The sequence below is a fragment of the Pan troglodytes genome, chromosome 14 (assembly GCF_028858775.2).
Source record: "Pan troglodytes isolate AG18354 chromosome 14, NHGRI_mPanTro3-v2.0_pri, whole genome shotgun sequence".
NCBI classification, from domain to species: domain Eukaryota; kingdom Metazoa; phylum Chordata; class Mammalia; order Primates; family Hominidae; genus Pan; species Pan troglodytes.
In genome coordinates this window covers 42454966-42479914 of record NC_072412.2, presented here as the reverse complement: position 1 = coordinate 42479914, position 24949 = coordinate 42454966, and the positions used below count along the sequence as shown (strand labels likewise).

The following is a 24949-nucleotide window of genomic DNA, read 5'->3' as shown; positions in this document are numbered from 1 at the left end:
TCTGTCCCGTTTTGCAGAATCTGATGACCTCCGAGGGGACCCTGCACTCAGCCATCAAAGTGTTCCTGCCCCTCTGGACGCTCATAATTCAATGGTAGATGCAGGTGGAGTTGAGAACATCACCCAGCTTCCCCAGGAGCTTCCTCAGATGATGGCTGCAGGTAAATGCCAGTGGCCAGCACAGGACACAAACAAGGATTTTTTGAGTTCTTAGTGGAAAAGCTTGCCCCACCTTGAAAGATATGCATTGAACCAGGAGCCTGGGCCCATAAAGAAATCAGTCTGTAGAACTAGTGAAAATGAAAGAGCACTAAGTCAAATTTGACACATTCTTCTATTTTGTTTTGTGTTTTCTTAAGCTTTGTGCTACTTGTTTTTAAATTTGATTTATTTATTTAGAAATCCTTCAGAAAAGTCACGTTAGGTAGACACCTGTATTTTCTTAGTGTAATAATGTAAAAGTTTGTAAAGGAAGGAATAGATTACGAGGTAACACTTAATAAATTCAGTCAGGACCAGTTCTACTGCTTGACAACTATTTTCTTATTAGATAGAAGGCCTGCCTGCTCAAGAATTACACCTAGAAACAGTAAGCCAATTAACTTGTTTTACCAAGAGAGTATTACTGCTTTGCCTCTCAGCCTTGTGACTTAACTAACGTTGTTTCACTGGGAGAAGGAAACAATTCTTCGATTTTTTTCCAGGGGTACCTCCTTAATAGCATGCTGTGTATAATATAAACTACATGTCATTAAGTTTTCTCCCAGAAAGTATTTGGAAACACTTTGTGTTTATGTCTAGAGAAAACATGGCTGCAGATTATAGTTCTTTATTTTTTTTTTTTTGTAGTTTGGGAATGTGCTAAATGAAGCCTCACATCTCTAGAAATGTGATTTTCTTTAAAACAAACACCCTTGCCTATGGACTCTAAATCATGGTTTGTTTTTCCCCACAGCAGCCGATGGTTTGGGGAGTATAGCGATAGACACGACCCAGCTCAACATGTCCGTGACAGATCCCACAGCCTGGGCTACAGCCATGAATAACCTGGGCATGGTTCCCGTAGGGTTGCCTGGACAGCAGCTCGTGTCTGGTAAGCTTTCTCCTGGTTTCAGAGATGCTTGCAGCAGTGCCGAAGGGTGTAGGTGACAGGTGCCTGGTAATCTCTCCGTACCGCGAGTGTTGGACACAGTCTTTTATTTATGACTGGGGCATGTTTGGCAAGTTGTACTTGAGATTCTTTTCCTCATCACCTTTCTCTTCTGCCTAATAGCCTTGTTCTCAGAAAAAGCCACACTAACTGTTATTGCTATACACAGTCCTGCAACATCAATTGCGTTTTTTAAAATTGGTAAATAGAATGGCTAATATTTGCTTTCCAATTTGCAAAACTCATTCACCTACATTATCCCATTTGATTGCACTGTCTTCCCTTTATGATAGGTAGATATTTCTTTTTGTTATTGCTCTTGTTAATGTTTCCATTTTACAAATAGAGAAACAGAAGAGCAGAGTTTCGGTGACTTTTCCAGCACTGAAGTGGCAGAGCTATAAACTCAGCTCAGCTGACACTAAATTCCCTGTTTTCTGTCCACTACATGGTGAAATCCTAATACAATGCATGCATTCAGCAGAGAAAATGTTTAGAAATACCACAAAGTCAAAAGTCATCTAAAAGATTTAACCATTGAATTTAACAGGTGTTTGCTGAGGATTTTACATGTGTCCTGTAAAAAGTGCTTTGAGAAATAGAATAAATATATATGTATATAAGTGTCTTTGAAGAGCCTTTCTCTCTAAATTGAAAAAAACAAAACAAAACACCAACACCTGAAAAACAATGATAAAAATGATGTGTAGAGTCAGGTGTGTTAAGTAGTGGTGCAGACTGGTAATGTAATAATCAGATCGGTCACTGGGGCTTTGAGGAAAGATGTTATCAGGAAGGTGGGGCTTGAGCTAAGCCTGGAGAGATGAGTAGGATTTGTATATTCACTCACTCATTCATTCATTCAACAAATACTCATTGAGCCGCTGTCTGGTGCAGGGGCTCCCGCAGTAAACAAGACAAGTATGGTCTGCCCTCTCAGAATTTATAGTGGAGAGGTGACAACCAGGTATTATGCAGTAGTCATTGTTACAGTGGCAGAAGAAAAATTCACTTTTTGGCCATCAAAGTAGGTGAGGGTAGATGGTGTTCATTAAATAGAAACCAATTGCTTTTGGAATGTGCTAAGTTCTACTCCCACATACCTGTGTACTTTATGCTGAGTTGACCAAGCATTTGTTTTTTGTTGTGTTTCTTTTTGGTCAATAGTGGCCATAAATGAAAAATTCCAAATTAATTGTAGTAATATGTGTGTGTGTGTGTGTGTGTACGTGTGTGTGTGTGTGTGTGTGTGTGTGTGTGTGTACATGTGTGTATGTGTATATGTGTATCCACATATATATAATATATATGGTTTCTTTTTTAATATAATAAGAAAGAATATGAAAATGGTTAAGAGACCAGGGAAAGTAGGAGACAAAGGAAATACAAAGGCTGAGTTTTAAAACATTATATTTAGGATATTTATTAAGTTCTTCAAAATGCTATCAAATTCATACAATTGAAGATTAGTCTGCTCCAGGGAGGTAGGTGTACATAAATGACATTTTCTATGGCTTGAACATGTGTTTATCCCAGGCCCCTTTTCCCTAAAGCTTACGTAGACAGATACTTTCTTCTAATAACTTGAAAGTAAAGATTTCTATTTTTCCACCCACATTTCCCCAGCTGCCTAATTGAAATATTCACAGAGCAGAAGTTACTTACTCTCGTCTCACCTCCTACTTCTCTCAGAAAATGTAGTACGACTTCTAGAGTAAGCCAAAACCTTCATAATTCATTATTTTTTCTTGTAATTTTGAGTCTTCTGACATTTTAACCATGACCAATTTATGATTTTCCCAGCAACTTGCCATGAAAAGAATTACAGCCCTACGCATTATAGAAGATTTACCGTATCTGCCCCAAATTACTTTTTCTATCTCCTGTGTTAGCCAAATTGCTTAAACTGTTTTTGAGCCTTTCAGGGTCTTTCTGGGCTTCCCTTCATCATTTATACAGCCTGATAATTTAACTGCACTTTGCTTTGTTCTCAGGGCCACCAGCCGACTACATTCCTTGATACAATCTCAGGGTCAGGTTCTGTTGTGTTTGGTTAGTGCTTATTTATTTTATTCCAGTCTTTTTTCTGTGTATTTCAATCATACTGAATATAACATTTTCTATTATGCATTTTTAACATCTTATCCTAAACTATTTTTCCATTGTATTCTTTTATATTAAAAATTTAAAAATAATTCATCAAATCTCTAGATTACTTAACCATTCTACTATTTACATTTAGGCTGTTTCCATTTTTTCACTGTTACTAGCCAAGTTTCTTTAAAGAACTTAGTCTCCCTGAGCATGCAAAAACATCTTACCTTTTCTATAAAATGGTGATCATATCTACTTCATGGAACTGCTGTGAGATTTAAATGGGATAATTTATATAACCTCCATATGGTAAGCATACATTAAATATTCTTCTTACTCCTTTGTTCTTATTTCTTTCTTTCTCCTTTCTGCTTTTTTTAAAGCAAATAATATTTTGCTTTAAAACATTGCAGTGGACATTTTTATGCATGGGGCTTTTTAGCTGTTAGAACTATTTCCATTGGATAGACTCCTACATGTGGAACTAGTACGTCAAAAGAAATGAGCATTTTCAAGTTTCTTGTTAAGTACTGGTCAATTAATTCCCAAACTATACATATGGACTTAATATTTACTAATTTGATATGCAAAAATGGCATCCTATTATTTTATCTTAAATTATTCTATAACTACCTTTGTTTATTTCCTTATTCTCCTTCATTTTCTATTCACATTTTCTCTTTTGTAAATAATTATTCTCACAGTATCCATTTATCAAATAGGGTTCCTGGTAATTTTCTTTTTTCTGGTTTATATTTGGGCATTTGTTAAACATTTTAATCCTTGGACTTCGTATTTCCTAAAAATATTTATCTAGTCCATGTTTTGCCTCTTAATGTTAGTTCTTTTTTATGGTTTTTATATTTAATTTTTCATTTATGAGTTCTTTATTCCATTTCTAAATGCAGAAAGGTTTGCCCACTCTGGAAGTTGTTATATTCCCTATTTTCCATGCCCCCAGTGACTTAATTCTGCCTTTTATTGGAAATTAAATTCTTATGCATATTTTTGTCTATTTCTGAAATATCTATTCTTTACTACTGATTTATCTATTTTTATTCCAAGACCACATTGTTTCAGTTCTTATGGTTCTATGGTATGTTTATATGACATATCTGATGCCCTTTTTACTGTACCTGGTGTGCAGCACTATGTTTCTTTTCCACGTAGCCATAGAGCCACAGATGCCACTGCTTGCTCAGGTGTCATGCTGGCCACCTCTGGAGTTCTTCAACTGTGAATGCAGAATGTTAGAGGCAGCCCTTAATGTTTCAGAAGGGACTTAACGATTATTTAGTGTAACCTTCCTTCCAAGAAATCCTCTTTAAAACATTTCTGACAGGATTATGGAGAGGCTGGATTTTATGAGTACTTGGCTTTCTCCCAAAGTTTCTGATATTTCTAAATGACCAACCACTCTTCCCATATTTGTTGAAATTAAACTGACACTAAATCCCTTTCCTCACTGCTTCTTCAATTTATTGAGAGATTAAAATTATCAGTAAAGCAAGGCGTAAAATTTTTATATCCTCTGATTTTATCAAAAGGATTTCCCAGGAAATCAAATCCCTCATTACTGTGGTAGCACACCTTTCAGATGTGCTGTCATGCACTTCCACAGCGACGCCTCTTCCACTTCCCTCCCCTTTCATCATCACCAAATATTCCCCTCACCGTGATTCTGCTCCCACCTTTATGAACTTCTCTGTTTACCTTCTTCACAGGAAGTGCTACTTGAGATCATTACATTGAATTTGTTCCTTTTATCCCAAATATACCATTACACAGTTATACCCCAGTCCTAAATCCCATACTCCAAAGTCCTGGCTATTCTGTGAGATGATACTTACCTCCATTATTGTTTCTTGTTTGTTTTATTCCCCATACTTTGTTTTGGTTTTGTGAAGTTTTTTTGTTGCCTTTGATTTGTGTTTGTTGTCAATACTTTGTGCATTGGTGTAGATCTAGGTTTTTTAAACCAATCTGTTGGAACATTCGTGTTCCACTGTTGTAAGGTAGAGTGGAGGTCACATAAGTATTATACTTAGGTGGCCTAACAATGGTGGCAAACTCTGGGTTAAACATAGATAAATTGCTTTCTTTGTAGGTTTTCCCAAGGCCTTTACTATGCTAATGTGCAATAAGTAGTTCTCAAAGAGTGGGATCTACTACGTACAATTCCTAACTTAATTTAGCCTTTAAAAAATGCCTGCATTAGGACAAATACCTAATGCATGTGGGGCTTAAAACCTAGATGATGGGTTGATAGGTACAGCAAACCACCATCGCACATGTATACCTATGTAACAAACCTGTACATTCTGTATCCCAGAACTTAAAGTAAAATTTAAAAATTAATTAAAAAACAAACCTGTGAGCCTCTCATGAGACGCTAGAATATTCACTGTGGAGATCCTTCTCCACTACCATCCATCCTTCTATGCCTCATATGATATCCTCTGCATGATCTAGTTCACAATTTTGTTTATGTTTGTGCTGAACAGGGTCACTCCCTAATCTCAAATTTCAAAATTTGGGTCAGGTGTTGCCTGAAACCTTCTTCTCAGTTTTCTGTGACACACGTTGTCCCTTTTCAGAAGGCCCCACCTCTGGTGTCACAAGTTGAAATCTAGAATATCAAATCCCAAGCTTTGGCACCTCTTGTGTGACCAGCTGCGCTCTTCCTGTATAACCTAATTTCTTTTCCAAAGTTATAATCATCAACTGGAAGGAGAGCTGAAAAGCAGGAGCTGAGTACCCAGGTTTTAAGTTTCTTGCCCAGGCCTGCATGGGAACTAATAGTGCTTTCAGGATATTCTCTGGCCGTGAGATAATACCTTGCTTTTCTATAAACTTTTTGAAATCTCCTTTCCTATTGTCAACAATATTTCTTTAGCCATTATTGACTCTGGGGTGATACACGTCTTTTACTCCAAGCTTCTTAGCATGCCATTTGTGCTATTTTAAACACGTGTTCCAAAAAGACATCATACTTGGCTGGGCGCGGTGGCTCACTCCTGTAATCCCAGCACTTTGGGAGGCTGAGGCAGGCGGATCAAGAGGTCAGGAGATTGAGACTATCCTGGCTAACACAGTGAAACCCCATCTCTACTAAAAATACAAAAAAATTAGCAGGGCATGGTGGCGGGCACCTGTAGTCCCAACTACTCGGGAGGCTGAGGCAGGAGAATGGCGTGAACCCGGGAGGCGGAGCTTGCAGTGAGCCGAGATGGCGCCACTGCACTCCAGCCTGGGTGACAGTCAGAGTGAGACTCTGTCTCAAAAAAAAAAAAAAAAAAAAAAGACAACATACTTCCCAATTAACTACATAGAGCCACATCCTTTATCAGTGACTAATTTGGAGCCAACAAAAGACTTCTTCACACTTGTAAGGGTCTATCAGCACCCTTAAGTGTTCCTTGGCTCATACCTTGCTGTTTCTTTTTCAGAAGCTCTGGGTTCACTGTCACTGCTTCTGTTTCCTGCCATTCTGAGAAGAACTTAGCTTTCTATCTCATGGAACGCTAAGATAGGTTGCAAGTCCTTCTCCGTCCCCTTCACTACCCTCTCCCATTCACTGGTGTTTCCACTTATTTTCATTCTTCTCTGCTTCCTCAGAGTACTTTTTTCTAATTTCCTTCTTGGGTTGTTTAATCCTCACAGGAACACCTTTATCCTCTTTAATATGCCCAGATATGAAGAGGGATTTGTTAAATCCTTTCATCTCCTCAAGCATCACTCTTTTAACTGAGATTTATTGAGCCAGATGTTATGCTAAATACTGGGAATACAGGACATAGACCTTACTGTCATGCTTTAGAGTGGTGGGAGAAACAGAAAAGAGTAAATACACAAAAACAAATTAACATGATAAGTGGTTATGCTACTAATAGATAAAGGGTGCTATAGGATGTCACTGACGAGAGTTAAGCAGGGGAGTAGCAGGATCAGAATTATATTTTTACAGAGCATGTTTGTAACCCCTATAGAGGACTGATGGGGGTGTGGAAAGGTTGGCAACCAGACAGGAGTTACCTAGATAAGAGACAGTGATGGCAGTAATGCCAGCAATTATCCTGAGCAGTACAGATGGAGTAACCTGAAGGGATTCATGAGACATTTCATTGTAGAAACCACAGGAATGGATGACTAAGACCACATGGAACATAAGGAGAGTGAAGAATCAGCAGTGACTCCTAGGCTTCGAGACTTGCAAGTGGGGTTAACCATAGAGCCATTTGCTTAGAAGGGGGGAAGGCTGAAAGAGAAGGATGGGTAAGATGGCTCATTTCCTTTTGGATATGTTGAGTTTGAGGAACCTGTTGAAAGAAAACCTGTGTTGAGCAGGGAGATTTATGGGCCTGGCAAGCAGGAAGGAAGGCCTGATGGAGGTATGGCTTTGGTGGCCACAACATAGGGATGGTTGTTGACGCCCTGGGGACCGTAACGCCCAGACGCACCTCTGCTGTGAAATTAGGAAGAAGCTCTCAGATGCTCCTTCAGGTTTCAGCCTACCCTGCAGCCAGGTCTCCAGATCCCTCTCTTGTGTCCCACTACGTTCCTACTATTGCAGCACTCCAAGATTTGAAATGAGAGAAGTGGTCAGAGATAAAAAAAATAGAATCTGGAAATCCTGCCTGAAACTGTCTCTTCAGCTTACAAATACACTCAGGACTGTCTGTTGATAAACCACCCCACATGCTTGTTTTTAAAATGAAAATCATACTTATACCAGCAAAGTTTCTTTCTTTAGTCCCTTCAGATATTAATGGTGGCATTCTCTGACACAGCCATGATGAAGGGGATACAGACAGCCTGGCGGGTACCAGTGGGGGTCTCTAAAGGACGATGCTCAGAGTTCTCTTTTGTTTTTATTTTCCATCTTGTTGAAAGATTTCTCACTATCAAGTGTCAGAAAACAAATAGGCCCTTGACTTATGTTTCACAATTTATGTACCTGATTTCATGTACTTGTGACAGTTCTGTTACGCTCTGTGCAGTTACTTACCCTTTCTTCCCCAGGACATTAGGACAGTACATTGGTATATTTATTTACTCACCACAGTATTACAGCATTTTTTACAAGGCACTAGAGGAACAGCAATTGGCCTGACCGACCAGTGATGCTCTTATGGAGAACACGTATCTCTAAAGAAGATGTTATCAAATAATTATACAAATGACTAATTATAATTGTGGGATGTTATAAAGAGGAATTGGGAGCCTAACTTTGTTTGGAGGTATTGGAGAAGCTTCAGAAAATGTTCCTCTAAAGTAGTAATATTCAAACTAAGACCTAAAGGATAAATTAGACTTATCTAGTTAGCAGGAGGGAAGAGCAGAAAGAAATGGAGAATTTGAAAAGATGAGAAAGTTCTAAAAGCAGAAAATGTCCTGTTCAAAGACCTGAGATGAAAGGAGCTTATCCCCTTCAAAGAAGAGAAAAGTGGGTGTATGTGGGCCAGAGGTGGTGGTTGGGATGGAGTGGGATTGGCAGGTTGGTGCTTAACACAAGTCTGGTAGGATAGGCTGGGGCCAGACCATGCCTTCCAAAGCTTGGAGTACAGACTTTATTTGAAGTGCAAACTACTGAAGTTTTAAGGAGATAAGTGACCTGTGACTCGTGTTTTTTGTTTATTTCTGCTAACAAAAAAGCATCTGACTTGTTTTATAGAGAGTGCATTGAAGAATGGCAAGAGGGGAGGCTGGGTTTATATCTAGAATGCTGCTGTCCAAAAAGGGATGGCAGAGTTAGATGAGGCAGAGGTAGATGGCCTAGTTATATCCAGTGGGACTGGAATATGGAGCACCTGCCATGTGCAGGCACTGCCATAGACGCTACACATGCTGTCCTGCAACTTGCATCCTAGTGCTAAGCTGATGTGTGTGTGTCTACAATATTTCTTTTGTTTCTTTTTCTTTCTTTTTATTTGTATTTTTTTTTTTTTTTTTTGAGACAAGATTTTACTCTGTCATCCAGGCCAGAGTGCAATGGCCTGATCACAGCTCACTACAGCTTCAACTTCCCGGGCTCAGGTGATTCTCCACCTCAGCTTCTCGAGTAGCTGGGACCACAGGTGTGTGCCAGCTAATTTTTGTATGTTTAGGAAAGATGGGAATTCACACCATGTTGCCCAGGCTGGGCTCTAACTCCTGGGCTTGATCAAGCAATCTGCCTGCCTCAGCCTCCCAAAGTGGTAGGATTACAGGTGTGAGCCACTGCACCCAGCCTGTCTTACAGTATTTCTAGAGATAAGAGAATGTGTAAAATCTGTTTCCAAAAAAGATTTGCTTTGGCCTATCCCATGTACTATATAAGGTAACTGACATCACTTAAAGCAAATCAAAGATTGTTCTCCACAAATGACAAAAGCCTATATCCTTGTTGGCTAGAGATGTTACAAACTTTTGTTAAATGCTTAATATAATATAGTCACTTTTCTATTCCATGGAATGAATAAGGTAAATTTACTTGCTTAGCATTAGATCGACCTCTTCTGAATTATTAATGTAAAAATTTTTTCATCCTGTGTATACTACAACAAATACATATATATTTAAATTTTATTCTAGTTTGCACCTCTTGATTAGCTTAATCTTTATTTGCTCTGTTGTACTCTGGTATATGTACCACTCATTAGCCTTTAGAACTATGGTGGCCACATTCTTACTCACTAGACTAAAACTAGAGAAATATTTTTAAATAATTGAATGCGTATTGACATATGTACATGTATTAAATATATAATCTACAATATATAATTTTTGTATGTGTATATATCACAAATACATACATTCCCTAATTTTCTTGATTTCCTCTGGAGTAGAGAAGCTTCAGTATCTTTAACAGCCCAATAAGCTGAGGGAAAATATTTGCATTCCACACTGGGAAATGCATCCTCTGCTCAGAGTGGACATTCTAATTCAGCAGAGAATAGAAAGAAAAGCCAGACAATTAAATTCCCATATTAGAATGAGTTTGAGTGTTCCTATACTGATATAAGTGTGTGTATATATGTGCGTGCATGCATGTGAATTATTGTATATTGGATTTTTGCATTGGGTTAATGTCAAAGTCTTTTATTTGTAACTATGGATTAATTGCATAGGGGACTTCTGCTCCAGATCCACTGTTTGTTTTTATTTCCTTTTATTATTCTGCAGCCTGCCTTATAGTTTACAGTGTGTTACATACTGCATTCTTGAATTGTAAGCACATGTCATTTATGTGCTAATATAATTATTCTATCATCTGTCTAACAGACTGTGCTGGACTTCTTCTATGGGAAAGAACTGTAGCTAATCATCATTGTATTTCCTCTATCATTAAAGCTGGGTGCTTGGTAACTATATAGTTGAATGAATATGTAATTTGGTTCATTTATATAAATAATTACATAAAATGCATAATACCTGGAAAAGTCACTTTTATACTTGGTCCTTAGACTGTCTAAACTATAGATTTTCTATCTTCAATCAGTTAGATATGAAGAGTAACTATGACCTCCAGCCCCTTTATTTGACATCCATGATTTATTTTTATCATAATTGAGCATTATATTTTCAGATTCCTTCTTTTTTAAAAATGTACCTTCCCTGTCTTTCTTTATCATGGTTATGCTTTCATCTACCTTCTTGCACAGATGGAGTATATTTATAATAGCTGTTTTAGTGTGCTTATCTACTGATTCTATTATCTGTGACATTTCTGAATCTCTTTCTTGATTGATTTTTATCTTTATGATAGGTCTTATTTTTCTGTTTCTTTGCATGCCTACTAATTTATTATTGGTTGCCAGACGTTGTGAATTTTATGTTGTCAGGTGCTGGATTTTTTTTTCTTTCCTTTTTTGTCTTCCTTAAAATATTTTTAAGTTTTTGTTTGTTTGTTTGTTTGTTTGTTTTGAGATGCAGTCAAGTTCCTTGGAAACAGTTTGATTCTCTCAAGGCTTTGATTTTATACTTGGGTTAATGTATCTAAGCAGCTTTTAGGCTGGAGATAATTTCGTCCGGTTTCTGAGGCAAAACACTTCTGGGAACTCTTTACTGGCATATTGCGAGGTTGCTTCTCTCTGGATCTTGAGAACTTGAGCTACTCCCTGTCCTTTGTGAGCTTCAGAAAGGTTCCATCTGTGGCTTTTGCCCCAGCCTTCGCACTTTCCTCTCCGTCTCTCCTAATCAACATGCAGCCACAGACTCTGAGGGGACCTCTGAAGATCTCCAAAGCTCTCTCTCTCTGATTGGCTCCTTCCTGTCTTGTACTCTGCCCTGAAATTTCCAGGGGCATTGGTCTCCCCAGATGTCTAATTCAGACAGACCTCAGGCTCTGTTCTGGTTTCTCTTCCTTGCATTAAGCCCTGGAAACCTTCTAGACAGTGACTGGGACTATCATAAGTTTCACTTCATTTATTTCCCGTCTCTCAATGATCACTATCCTGTACTTCTTGTTGTACAGTATCTGAAAACCATCATTTCATATATTTTGTTTGATTTTTGAGTTGTTTGAAGTAGGAGAATAAATTCTATCCTTGTTACTTTCTGGTGGCTGGAAGCAGAAGTTTACAGACAAAGTCTTTTTAAAGTGAATGTATGTATTGCCTAGGGATATAAGAAGTTAAAGATCTGGGGCTATGATATGAGTGACTTTACTAGGAACACTAAAAACAATAGTAATAAAACCTATAATTATTTGGCACCTAATATGTGCCAAATACTCTAAATATCTTGCATCATTGAATCCTCTGCTAGCTAAATATTATTAACCCCATTTTATAGATGAGGGAACTGAGTTTAGGTGATGTGAGTTAACTCACCCAAGGTTACTCAGCTGGAAGGAAACAGTGCTGGAATTGATAACCAGGTCTATCTGCCTAAAGTGTTTCTACTATATTAGGATTTGGGGGCAAATGATTAAAGCAAAGTCTCCTACGTTTTTTGCCTAAGGCCAGCTCTATCTTTACACTTTTGTTTTTAAAAATAAATACCTTAGGTGGAAAGACATCATTAGTGGTGGGGGTAGGGGCGAATCATAGAGATTTATTTGTATTACATTGAAATTTAAAGATTTCAATTATGTAATTATTATGCACATCACTTTTTATTGTCCTTGAATGCTGCAGATTTCCATTTTCGAACCTGGGTCCTGTGATCTAGATATTGTACTAAAGTTGAACCAGGAACAACTTAGTAACATCAAGTAGACTTCTATGAATAACACCATGGTGGTCATGCACTCAGGTTTATGACAATAACCAAAAAGTGATCATCAGTATGGGAGAGAATATATACATTGCAGTCTGAAAGCAAGTAACACTCTCTCAAAGAAAACAGAAACTTGGAATTTTTAAAGTTTAACACAAATGAGATGGACTTGAGTCAACCTATGTACGTCCTGCATGGGAAGTCCAGAATGCAGAGCAGGTGGGATTGCTGATTTGGTAACTCAGGTGGAGGGAGTTCCTGGCTAATGGATTCCATTTCTCAGAAAAGGACAGGCATCTGCTGAGGATAAGTGGGCTGATGAGGAATGGAAGGTTGGAAGAGAAGGGAGAACCCTTGAAGGTTTCACTGGGGGAGAGACAGGAAGCTGACCAGAAAAATATGGTAAGATGTCTGGACACTCTTTGAGAGCCCTGCGTGGTTTTCTCCAGCACTGTTGTGTCCTCCCAGTAGGCAGGCACAGAGAAGGAAGTTCTCTGTGGGTTTATCCAAGGTTGGATTTTAACAGGTGGTGAGAATGAAAGGACAAGGGCACAAAGAAGGCATGAGCATTTTCAGGAGAGTAATTTCAGAGCTGGACTACACACTCCTACAAGAGTGGCAGTGGAGCCATGGAAAAAGGGGTGGGCTGATGAGGCAAGAAAGTGGAGGGGTGGCTGGATGGGCAGAGCTGAGGATGGCAAGCAGAGGGTTGGAAAGATGGGAAAGTGCAAGGACAGAGGGGCGTTAGCCTATTACAGCAGTATGTGGGGATCCTTTCTGTGGTCTTTCAGGAGAAAAAATTTTTCCTTCAACATTGAGGAACTGTCTCTGCAAGAGACAGATGGTGGCTTTAGAGCCTGAGGTCTTAGGTTTGAATCCAGGCTTGTTCCCTTAGCTGTGTAAACTTGGGCGAGTTAGTTAACTTCTCTGAGTTTGTCTGTAAAGAAGGAGGGAATAATCATCATCAGAGAATTGTTACCTTTTCTAGAATCGGTGAAGTGTGGTACATATTATAGGGATCAAATGTGTTAGTTTGTGTTACCCTCATTGGAGAGCAGTTTAGGAAGGCATGGGGAAGGGGAGAAGAGTGACCTTGGATGACTTTCTATTTTAAGGGAATGAAAAGAGAAGACTTGGCCCCTGTAGAAAATGATCCCCTTGTCCTGACATCTCCTATTGGAGGAGAAGTGACAACCATCCTCTGCAAGCCATGTGGAGGCACCCACATGTACCCAGTGCACACCCACAAATCATAGCTCTGTGACACTATAGCTGACCCCTGGACAAAGCCAGGATTAGAGCTGCTCACCCCCACACAGTAAAAAACTTACATATAAGTTTTGACTCCCCCAAGACTTAACTACCAGTAGCCTGATGTTGTCCAAAAGCCTTATAATAGTGTAAACAGTTGATTAACATATATTTTATATTTATGTGTATTATATGCTATATTCTCACAGGAAAGTAAGCTAGAAGAAAAATAAATGTTATTAAGAAATGATAAGGAAGGGGCTGGGCCCAGTGCCTACAATCCCAGCACTTTGGGAGGCCGAGACAGGTGGATTGCTTGTGTCCAGGAGTTTGAAATCAGTCTAACCAACATGGTGGTAAAACCTACCTCTGAAAAAAAAAATTAGTGGGGCATGGTGGCATGCACCTGTAGTCCCAGCTACTCAGGAGGCTGAGGCAGGTGAATCGCTTGAGCCTGGGAGATTGAGGCTACAGTGAGCCATGATCGTGCTAGTGTACTCCAGCCTGGGTGACAGAGACCCTGTCTCAAAAAAAAAAAAAAAAAAAAAAGAAGAGATGATAAGAGAAAATACATTTACTATTCATCAAGCAGAAGTGGATCATCATAAAGGTCTCCATGCTCCTCGTCTTCACGTTGGGTAGGCTGGGAGGAGGAGGAAAAGGCAAAGTTGATCTTGCTGTCTCAGGGGTGTCAGAGATGGAAGAGATGAAGGAGATGGAAGGGGAGGCAGGAGAGGCAGGCATACTTAGTATAACTTTTATTGAAGAAAATTGGTGATAAGTGGACCTTCAAAATTCAAACACATGTTCTTCAAGAGTCAATTATATTAGAGTATTTGCTGCAGGTCATCTGTTTCAGCATCCTCTGGAAAGTAGATTTCTGGGCCTATTTTAGACCTTCTAAAACATGAGGCCTGGAAACTGCAACTAAAGTTTGAGTCCTTGAAGCACCCCAGGTTCTTGGCTGGTGGAGAAACAAACAAAAAAATCCTCATCTGGCCTTGGAATGGGCAGGGAAGCTTGTCTGATGCTACATTTCTGTGGTCTTACTTACGATGCAGTTTTAAAACTGAAAAATTTTTAAATAAAAGTAGTTGAGCTGTAAAGTACCTAAAACATAGTTGCATATACAAATTAAAACTCATGTATTGAGTGTCTGCTATGCTCAAGCACTGTGCTGTGGTCTGAATGTTTGCATACCCCCAAATTCATATGTTGAAATCCTAACCCCCAAGGTGATGATATTAGGACATGGGGACTTTGGGTGGTAATTAAGTCATAAAGGCAGAGCCTTCATGAGTGAGATCAGTGCCCTTTTCAATGAGACCCAAGAGAGCCCCCTCACTGCTTCCACCATGTAAAGATGAAATGAGAAGAGGCTGTCTTTGAACCAGAAAGTGGGTCCTCACCAGATGGCACATCTTCCAAGTGCCTTGGTCTTGGACTTCTTAGCCTCCAAAACATAAGCTTCTGTTGTTTATAAGCTACCTAGTCTGTAGTATTTGTTGCAGAAGCTTCCCATAGACTAAGACACACGGTATATAATCTCATTTAATTGGTTATTATCTTGAAAAAGATGTTTTGGGCATCAAGAAAAACATGATTGAACTGTAATAAACTATATTTTCCTCTTTAACAGGGACATTATCTTGCTATCTATCATAGAAGATATAATTTTGACCTTGAGGCTTTACTTCTGAATGTTTATGCCTATAGAGCAAAAGGACTCTTTTTCTTTAAGGGGAAGGAGAAATATGGTAGTCTTAAAGTTCAGTAAGTCTTTCTGACCACAAGGGCATCTTTAAAGAAATATTCCTCACTTCACTGGATGGGACCCTTGTGACCGCCATCAGTTAATGCATCCTAGCCATTTATTCCATCTCAGCAGGAAAAATGAGCCTCAATACCCTAATGTGAGGTGACTCCAGTCTCCATGGGGACCCTATGCACAGAGTGAATCACTGCTGATGAGGTTCTAACCAGAGACATTTTCATGAACTGTGCAATCACTCAAAAATGTTCATTTTATACTTTCAACACTTAGTGGCCTCTCTTGGAAACCATGTATTTGAGAACATCTTTTTGAATTTGTTCATCCCCAGCTGTGAGGAAATACTGCCTAGTCATGGGTAGGAAAAAGGCAATTTAGAAAAATAATAGAGGAAAACGATGACTTCATCCTTGTCTGAATTTTCTATGTCATCCTTGCTGGGGCTTCGCCAAGAGAGGGGCAGGCCAGAGATTCTGCAGGGGCACCAGAGGAGCCCAGTGTGCAGCAGGCCTCACCCACCAGAGAAGACTGGAAAGGGCATGAAAGTGCAGGAAAAGCCACTCAGTATGGCAAGAGGAAAGCACAGGGCCATGGGCCCTGGAGAGGTGGTGTTGCTCCTACCCTGCTCTATCACACGGTGGCGAAGTGGCCATGGGCAAGTTGCACAGATTTCGAGGGCCTTGTGGTGCCTAGCTGTCAAAGGCAGGTATTCAGGCTCCCTTAAAGCTCTGACTTTCTAAGACTTAGAGGGAAAATCTTAAAAATCAAGAACATAAGACATTAATATGCACAATGCTAAAATGACTAACATCTGGTTAATATCTGGAAGGAATAAAGCAACATGGTAACTTTTAACAGGAACCACAGGAAGAGTATCTCCTGTGGTTAAGGTAATCTTGGCCGGAACTGGTGGCTCACGCCTGTAATCCCAGCACTTTGGGAGGCTGAGGTGGGCAGATCCCCTGAGGTCAGGAGTTCGAGACCAGCCTGGCCAACATGGTGAAACCGTGTCTCTACTAAAAATACAAAAAATTAGCCAGGCATGGTGGTGCGTGCCTGTAATCCCAGCTACTCAGGAGGCTGACACAGGAGAATCACTTGAACCCGGGAGGCCGATGTTGCAGTGAGCCGAGATGCTGCCACTGCCCTCCAGCCTGGGCTACAAGAGCAAAACTGTCTCAAAAAAGAAAAAAATTAAGGTAATCTTTTTGGTGGAGATGATGTTGTTTGTTTGTATATCTGGTCTTTAATGGATGCAGAGAGCTCCTACCGAGTCAGTCACACATACGGCCATGTGAGTGATGCAGGAGAATCATTGTAAGGAACTCAAATCTTGCTAGACTTTGAAGAAACAAGGAGCAAGAAAAGGAAGGACATTCTCCTGCCAGTTTCCGGGCTTTTGACGTAGCAGTGGCATCTGCTGAGTAACCAGTACCAGAGGATAAACACGAAAATGAATAGTAATTTAGATGCTAGCGATTAGATGGTGTCAGTTCAAGCAATCTTCGGAAAAGAGCAGCACCAAGTAGAGATTTTCTTATCAGTAAGAGGTAACCGGGGTACATGCTATCTGAAATCTCAAATAAGTGGCCATCGTTTGTTTTTATTTGTAATTGTTTTCATCATGGCTCTATCTGATTTCTGAATTTACAGTTCTGTAAAGAAACTTTGTGGAAATATGAGCAGGAAAGAACAAGAAATGCGTATTTTCTCACCTGCATCACCTTGGCAAACCTCTTGCTATTCCTGAGCCCATCGCAGACTATGTGGCATGGGCTTCTTTGAATGAGTAAACAAAGTATTCTGCTTTAAACAGCTTCCTGCTGGGCTCCATGCTTGTGGATAAGGCTGTGTTTCTTCGGATCACATTCATGAGAATGAAAGCAACATTGGGGCAAAAATAACGAAAGTATGGATAATTAAGAATTTATTGTGATATGTTGTCCACTATATATAGGAAGATAATCACACCAACTCAATGTTAGTGGAAATCATAAGATTTGAGAGTTTAAAAGGACTTTAGATAATAATATCTCATGCTGGTTTTGTTTTGTTTGGAGGCAAAGTCTTACTCTGGTGCCCAGGCTGGAGTGCAGTGGTGCAATCTCGACTCACTGCAGTCTTGACCTCCCAGGCTCAAGCTATCCAAGTGATCCTCCTACCTCAGTCTCCTGAGTAACTGGGACTACAAACACACACCACCACACTTGACTGATTTTTATATTTTTAGTAGAGATGGGGTTCCACCATGTTGCCAGGCTGGTCTTGAACTCCTGAGCTTAAGTGATCTGCCTGCCTTGGCCTCCCAAAGTTCCAGGATTATAGGTGTGAGCCACTGCACTTGGCCCTGGAGATAACATTTCATTTAAACCTTAGTGATCTGCCCCACAGTAGTGAATGTGTCACGCTATTCCCATGCTCATGGCAGATGTTGCTAGTCCATCAGAGGGCCTTCTTGCTACTGAGGTAGAATGTGTGCTTCCATTGCAACATAGCACTCCAAGGAGCCAACGCCAGTTCATATGTGAAGAAATCTATCTGCTAATCTTTCTGCTAACACTGATCTGGTCCAGCCCTTGCATTTTTTTTTTTTTTTTTTCCTGTAAAGGTTTTATTTTGTGGGGAGGGGAGGAATTCGTCCTTCTTGGCAGCCACTTTCCTCATGGAAGCCATGACCAGAATGTTGCTCAGCTCCTCTCTCTTCCTCCTCCTTGGCCTTTTCTTGATGAATTTGAGGGCCTGTTTGTCTTTGGAGACCTGTGGCAGCTCCATGGCATGTTGCATGGGGCAAAGCCACATACCTCTCAGATCACATCTCCCATGAACTTGGTGTGCTTGGTGGGATGTTCATGCCAGCGGCTGTGCCTCGGCTTGCTTGTGTTCTTGGTCACCTCGTGGCCCTTGTTTGAGGCCCAGGGCCCCGGAGTAATGCAGAGCCATGGCTGCTGCTCATCATTGGCTGCCACAGCACTTTCATATTATGGACAAGGAGACAGAGGTCTGGAGATTATCTTGTTTAGTTCTACAGAACAGTGTGTCTTGACTGGTTTCTCCACTTTTGATAGATTTGAGAGAAATACTCCAGGCACTCTTGCTTATTCCTTTCCTTGCCTAATGAAGAACATGCCAAGTTTGGGATGCCATTGAATTTTCACTCAATGAAATTGGCTAGTCATACAGGAGCAGCCTAACCTTGGGCTGTTCAAGAGGAGACTTCATTTTTCATTCATTCTCTGTAAGAATTTTGTAGATATTAAAAGAAAAGCCTATTGATATTGCACAAGTGTATTAGTTCATTATGTATTGCTGTAAAAGAATCCCTGAGACTAGGCAGTTTATAAAGAAAAGATGTTCATTTGTCTCAGTTCTTCAGGCTATACAAGCACAGCACCTGCATCTTCTAGGCTTGTGATGAGGTCTCAGGAAGCTTACAATCATGGTAGAAAGCAGTAGGTATGCCCACATAGCAAGAGAGGGAACAAGAGAGAGAGGAGGTGGTGCCAAGATCTTTTAAACAACCAACTCTCCTGTGAATAACAGTGAGAACTCATTCATTACCATAGGAAGGGGCTATCCATGAGGGATCAACTCCCATGACCCAAACACCTCCCACCAGGCCCCACCTCCAACACTGGAGATCATATTTCGACATGAGATTTGGAGGGGACATACATCCAAACAATATCAGTAAGGCAACTGAGATATGGATCAAATTAATGAACTACATTCATTTCTTTACATTCATAGAGTCTCAATTATTCCTTGTTTCATGTATAATTCTTGTAACTTTCTTTGTGCTAGAAGACCATGCTTAATCATTCATCCTCTCTTTATGCTGTATCTATTTGTCCATTGACCCATCCATCCATCCATCCATCCACCCACCTGTCGTTAGTCCATCCATCCATCCATCTGTCTAATCTGTATGTTCTGCCTAATGATGAGCCTCTTAATGGGAAGAACTATATTTTATTCATCTTTGTGTTTCTTATGCCTCCTGGAACCATTCTTGTTATGCATTGATATTCAATAAATATGTATTGAATAAAAAAACTTTAGCCTGTGATTTCTTGCCCCTTTTATCTAATCTATTTTATTAGAACACTACAAACCATTTGCCCACTTTCTTTCCAATTTGAAAAGAAGAAATTAAAAAATACCTTTCTTAAAAGCTTGTGATTACCTTTTATCAGGACTTAGGCCTAAATACCCATAGCAGGTAGCTCTGAGAATACTTAAGTTTCTTGGAATCACTTGTACTTCTAGCCAAAGGAGCAAAGTACTATTGTGTTTTGGCTGAAAATGAACTCTCTTCGAGCAGCAATTAAAAAATACAATGCTTCACATTATTTTCTCTTATTATTGGTCATCTTCCTTTTTTATATGAATTATTTCTAATGACTAATGTAAAATATCAGAAATGCCCACAGAGCTATGCCTGCTTTTGCCTCAGACTTTTTTATACTGACTTATAATTGTCAGGATAGGGACCCATCCCACTCCAGCAGCCTCACACCAATTTCTCGTGGCTGAACACAGAGAAAAGAACACAGCAAAGATATTTCTTCAAAACACATCTAATGAGAGTCATTCATTTTACACTTTGAATGAAAAAAACAAATTCATAAGGAAATCAGTAGCTTTTAAAGAAAAACATATTAATGATTTTAAATGTGTATGTAAACATGAAACCAAAATATATAGAAAATATTGAAACTAAAATTTTATTCTCAAGAAAAAAAAATGGGTGTTTGAATTAATATTACATTCCTCCTCCAGAGTTTAGCTCTTGTTGCCCAGGCTGGAGTGCAATGGCGTGATCTTGGCTCACTGCAACCTCCACCTCCTGGGTTCAAATGATTCTCCTGCCTCAGCCTCCTGAGTAGCTGGGACTACAGGCACCTGCCGCTGCGCCTGGCTAATTTTTTTTATTTATATTTTTTGTATTTTTAGTAGAGACGGTGTTTCACCACATTGGCCAGGCTGGTCTTGAACTCCTGACCTCAGGGGATCCACCCGCCTCGCCCTCCCAAAGTGCTGGGATTACAGGCGTGAGCCACTGCACCCGGCCTCATACTAGTTTTAATGTCATAGTTTAGTAGTATCCCTCCTTCACTCCCATATTTATTAACCATCTTTTATTGTGAATACCTAAAGTTATTCCTGCTGTCATGGAGCTCATATTCTGATTGTGGAGACAGGTAGTAAACAAGTAAACCAATTGATGAACGTATCATTAGAAATGGTAATGATTACTATAAAGGAAATAATACAATGCTGCAGTAATAGACCGTAAGGGGGAACTTACCATGGATCTTCAGGTAACCACGAACAGTGTCTTTGTGGAGACTAAATTTAAACTGAGATTCTGAGGTATGAGAAGGAGCCAGCTCTGGAAAGTGGAGAAGGAAGAGCATGGAAGAGGACCCCAGAGGCAGAAGAAGCTTGACTCGCTTGGAGAAGTCCTGGACAACCAGCTTGGTGGTTGAGGTGGAACTGGTTATGTGAAGAGCTCAAAGTGGTTGTTAGAGGCCCTGCAGGTCCTGGGAAAGGGTTTGATCTTAATTCTAAAATTAATTGATTGAAGGTGATTTATTTATTCATTCCCTGAAACAGAGGGATTCTATGATTGAATTTAATGTTAAAAGAGAATGGATTTGGGAAGTAGGGTAGGAATAGAATCAAGAGAATCAGTTAAGAGGCCACACATGTCCAGGTCCCAGGTGAGTAGGGCTTTGACTTGGGGCATGATAGTGAAGTTGGAGAGATAAGGACAAATTGGAATAAGCTTTTGTGGTAGAAGCCTTAGGATTTTGTGATGGATTAGACGACAGGGGAGTGAGAGAGAGAGAATCAAGATGAATGCCAAGTTTCTAGCTTAAGCAACTGGGTAAATGGGTTTATGAAGTGAGAAACACAGGAGGAACAAATAGAGGGAGAAATCATGCACTCAGATTGGTACTTCCCGGGTTGGAACTCCTGTGGGATATCTAAGTGGTGATACTGAGTAGACACAGGGATATATGGGTCTGGAGTAAGAGATGGGTGGGCCAGTGATAATCACATCCAGAGAGATCTGTGTTCATCAGCATGACTGGCACCATGGGCATGAGGGAAATGGCATAAAGAGAATAGAGGGAACAGCAGTAGGCTTTGAAAACTTCCAGCAGTTATAGCTTAGGAAGAAGGTGATAAGCCAGCAAAGGGGGTTGAGAGGAAATGAGTAGTCAGAAAATTAGAAGAAAAAGAGAAGTGTGCAACGTTACGGGATCCAAGTCACATATTCAGCCAAGTAGTAGCCGGCATGATTGATTACTTCTGAGGGGCAAAGTTAAAAGACTGCAATGGGGGCCGGGTTCATTGGTGACCTTCACAAGGGCCATTCTGAGGGAGCTGTGGGGATAGAAGGCAGGTCAGTGGGTTAAAGGTTGAACAATATCATAAGGAACGGGTGAGATGGTACATAGGGAGGTCTTGCAAAAAGCCAAAAGGGCTGCACAAAGAAAAGGGATTCGTAGTAGCCAGTGCCTTCAGATAGTAATGGATGTGCTTTTTCCATTTTGTTTTTAAATTGGCCCTCCTTCGAAAAGCAAAAACAAAACCAAAAAAGGGAAGGGAGGGAGGGAGAAAGAAATGAAAGAGAATAATGAGAAATGAAAAAGAAAACTAGAAACCTTCTATAGACAACTCTTTGAAGTTATTTGTCTAGAAGTCAGGCAGATAGATTGTGAGGCAACTTAAGGGGGAAATGGCAATGAGACAGAATTAAGACAATTAGGATATGACGGTACACTTTTGGAAATGGTTTAAGTAGGAAGAAGTATTTGATTCAGGGGATAATATAAAAAGTAAAGTCCTAAAGAGTCCCAAACTCCGTGATTTGGGTAAAGGTTTTTCAGTTGTTAATACAGATGGTGAAACTGAGACAGAAAAATGGTGAATCCTTGGTCTAGGATTAAGTATTATAATAAGCCACCAAGAGGGAGCATTTTAAACTCAAAATGCATTATTGGCTGACACAGTCTTGTACTTGCCAAAAATTTTATAAACTTACTAAATTTTTGCAGGCATTCTCCTTGATAAATAATTAAACAAGTATCATATGTGTCCATTGAAGTTATTATTAGACACAGCCATCTGGTGCAGTACCACTTCTCCCTCTTGAGTAATTTCTCCTCCTAAAGAGTCAGTTTACATGTCTAAAGCTCATTTATATGCCATGATTTCATATCTTTGTGCTGTAACTCATTCTAAATATTTACTTTAGCTAATTAATTGATTATTGTGAAACTGACTGAAGGCTGCCTGGCTTTTAGAAATGATGAGAATGATTATTTCTCCTGCTGTGAAATAATGCCGCACCTCCCCCATTCAAACGTGCTCTCCAAGTATATACAACACATGTAGATAATAGACCTCTCATAATCCTTAGCTTGTTTTCAGCACTCACACTGTATCTTATATTTGCACATAAGTTATTTGTTCTTTCATACAGGCTAGGTCAGAAGACCAAAAAATTTTTTTTGTTCTCTCCTTCTCCCCCTCTGTCAAGTGTAGTAGAAGCAGTGTTATCATCACTAGGGAAGAATAGGACAGCCATTGTTTCCCTAGACCCTACTGGCTTGGCTCCATGAAATGGGGTTCTGTATCTAAATCAAGAGATATTTTCACTTAAACAAGATGACTGTATTTAGCCTTGTGAAATTCCAACCAGTTGCATCATGATTTTTCAGGCACATGAACTTAGGGCTAGAGAAAGTTAAATTCCTTTACCTCTTTGACCTTCAGTTTCCTCCTTAGAAAATGGGACTATCAATAATATCTATCTTTCTTTCTTCCTTTTCTTTCAAAGATCATATGTATTGTGGATAATGTCATTTTTAAAAAAGGAAATAAGGAGATGTTTTGGAGTCAGTAAAGCCCTCTACGTGGATTAAGTATTTTAACTGTTGATCCCTTCTCAGCGTTTCTGGAGCTGATTCAGAGGAATGCATATTTTAAATTTTGATATTTCCAAAATTGCCCTGTATAAAATTTAAACCCATTTTACACTCACACCAACAGGGGCTATTTAAAATAATTTTAACTTTTACTAACTCCATGGGTGAATGATATCACACATCTGTTTCCATTACTTTGACTACTCTGTTGGTAGTCTTTGAGCTGTTTCCAGTTTTTCAATAGTATCAATAACTCTGCAGTTAGTATCTTTGACTTCTTATTTCCCATTTGGACTATTTCTTTAAGGTCAATTGCCAGGTCAACAGATGACATGGTCGTTTAGTTACTGTTGAGACATCACAAAATTACTTCCAAAAGAGTGTTTCTAGTTATATTCTTATCAACAGAGACACTTACTTGAATGTTTGCTATTTATTTTCCCTGCTAAATCTGGGTGTAATTAAAATTACTTTTGTTATTTAGTAAGTTAATTTTGTTAATTTAGTAAAAGATGCTGCCTTCTTATTGCCCAAGAACTATAACTTTAAGGGCCTCCTAATGATACCACAGCCAGATGGAAGCCTGGCAGTGTCACCAGTGGTTTGTTTTCTGTTCTTTTCACCTGCTAGTTAATAATTAGGCAGTATTTCCAGACTCACGGTTGGATAAGATTGAACAGCTCTTGTTCAGCTGCTAATGATTCAGAGACACCTTCCTCTGCCTCTCCACCTATCAAAATTTTACCAGCTCCTCCAAGGGCAGCCTCAAGTCCCACTTCATTCTAATAGCCTTCCCTGGTAGCTCTGGCCAATTTCAGAGATGCTCTCTCCTACCCACCCGAGGGCAGTTACTGCTTTTACCTTAGGATTTGACCCTGGCCTGTAGTCAATTTGTTCCCATTATTTGCTCTGCTGATAGGATTTTGTGAAATGGATACACTCCACATCCCAGGTGGTGTTAACATCATGCCTTTTCTCTTTAGTAGGTTTCACTGTTTATGAGCAGAGACACTTCCTAGTGCAGTGCTAGCCACATATTGGTGCATGATTAATACTGTCAGTCATGTTGAACTGAGCTCCTTGTCAAACAGGTTTTACCCCAAAGAGTAATGGAGTACAAAGAAACACTGTACTCTCCCCTCACAAGTCATTTTTAGAACTCTGAACAGGCAAACCAAATTTATTAATATAGGTGACTTTCAGATATTACTTTTTTCATATTGTTCTGATTTGCTTTTTGGGTATCTTTCCCTAATGGTCTTTTCCTGTTTAGTCTTCTGGCTTATTCCACTGAGCAAGATAAATTTCTCTTCAAACAAAATAACTTAAGCATCCTCATGCAATGGGTTGAGTTTCTTTCTATTTAGATCATGTCTCTTAAGTGACACCAATCTGGCAGGCTTCATTGTTGTTACTGACTCTGTCTCTAATGTTAGCATTTTCCAACTCTGCTATTTTCAGAATAGACCTGTTCATGTCATTCATGTGTTTTTATTAGTAACCTCCGGTTTCATTGACATACTGAGCTTCTCCAGCTGGGGA

General features: G+C 39.7%; 1 protein-coding gene and 1 pseudogene across 26 annotated transcripts in view; one reads left to right on the top strand and one right to left on the bottom strand.

Moving 5' to 3' along the window:
• ENOX1 (ecto-NOX disulfide-thiol exchanger 1) overlaps positions 1-24949 on the top strand; it is a 584882-nt gene that overhangs the window by 386476 nt on the left and 173457 nt on the right. For all 26 annotated transcript variants that reach the window (XM_054665232.2, XM_003954252.6, XM_054665246.2 and 23 more), the window contains 2 exons: positions 18-161; positions 956-1093. In XM_054665232.2, coding sequence (XP_054521207.1) covers positions 92-161; positions 956-1093 — 208 coding nt within the window. In that variant the 5' untranslated portion in view covers positions 18-91. The remainder of the gene's footprint in view (positions 1-17; positions 162-955; positions 1094-24949) is intronic.
• Positions 18021-18407, bottom strand: LOC129136885 (large ribosomal subunit protein eL36-like; annotated as a pseudogene).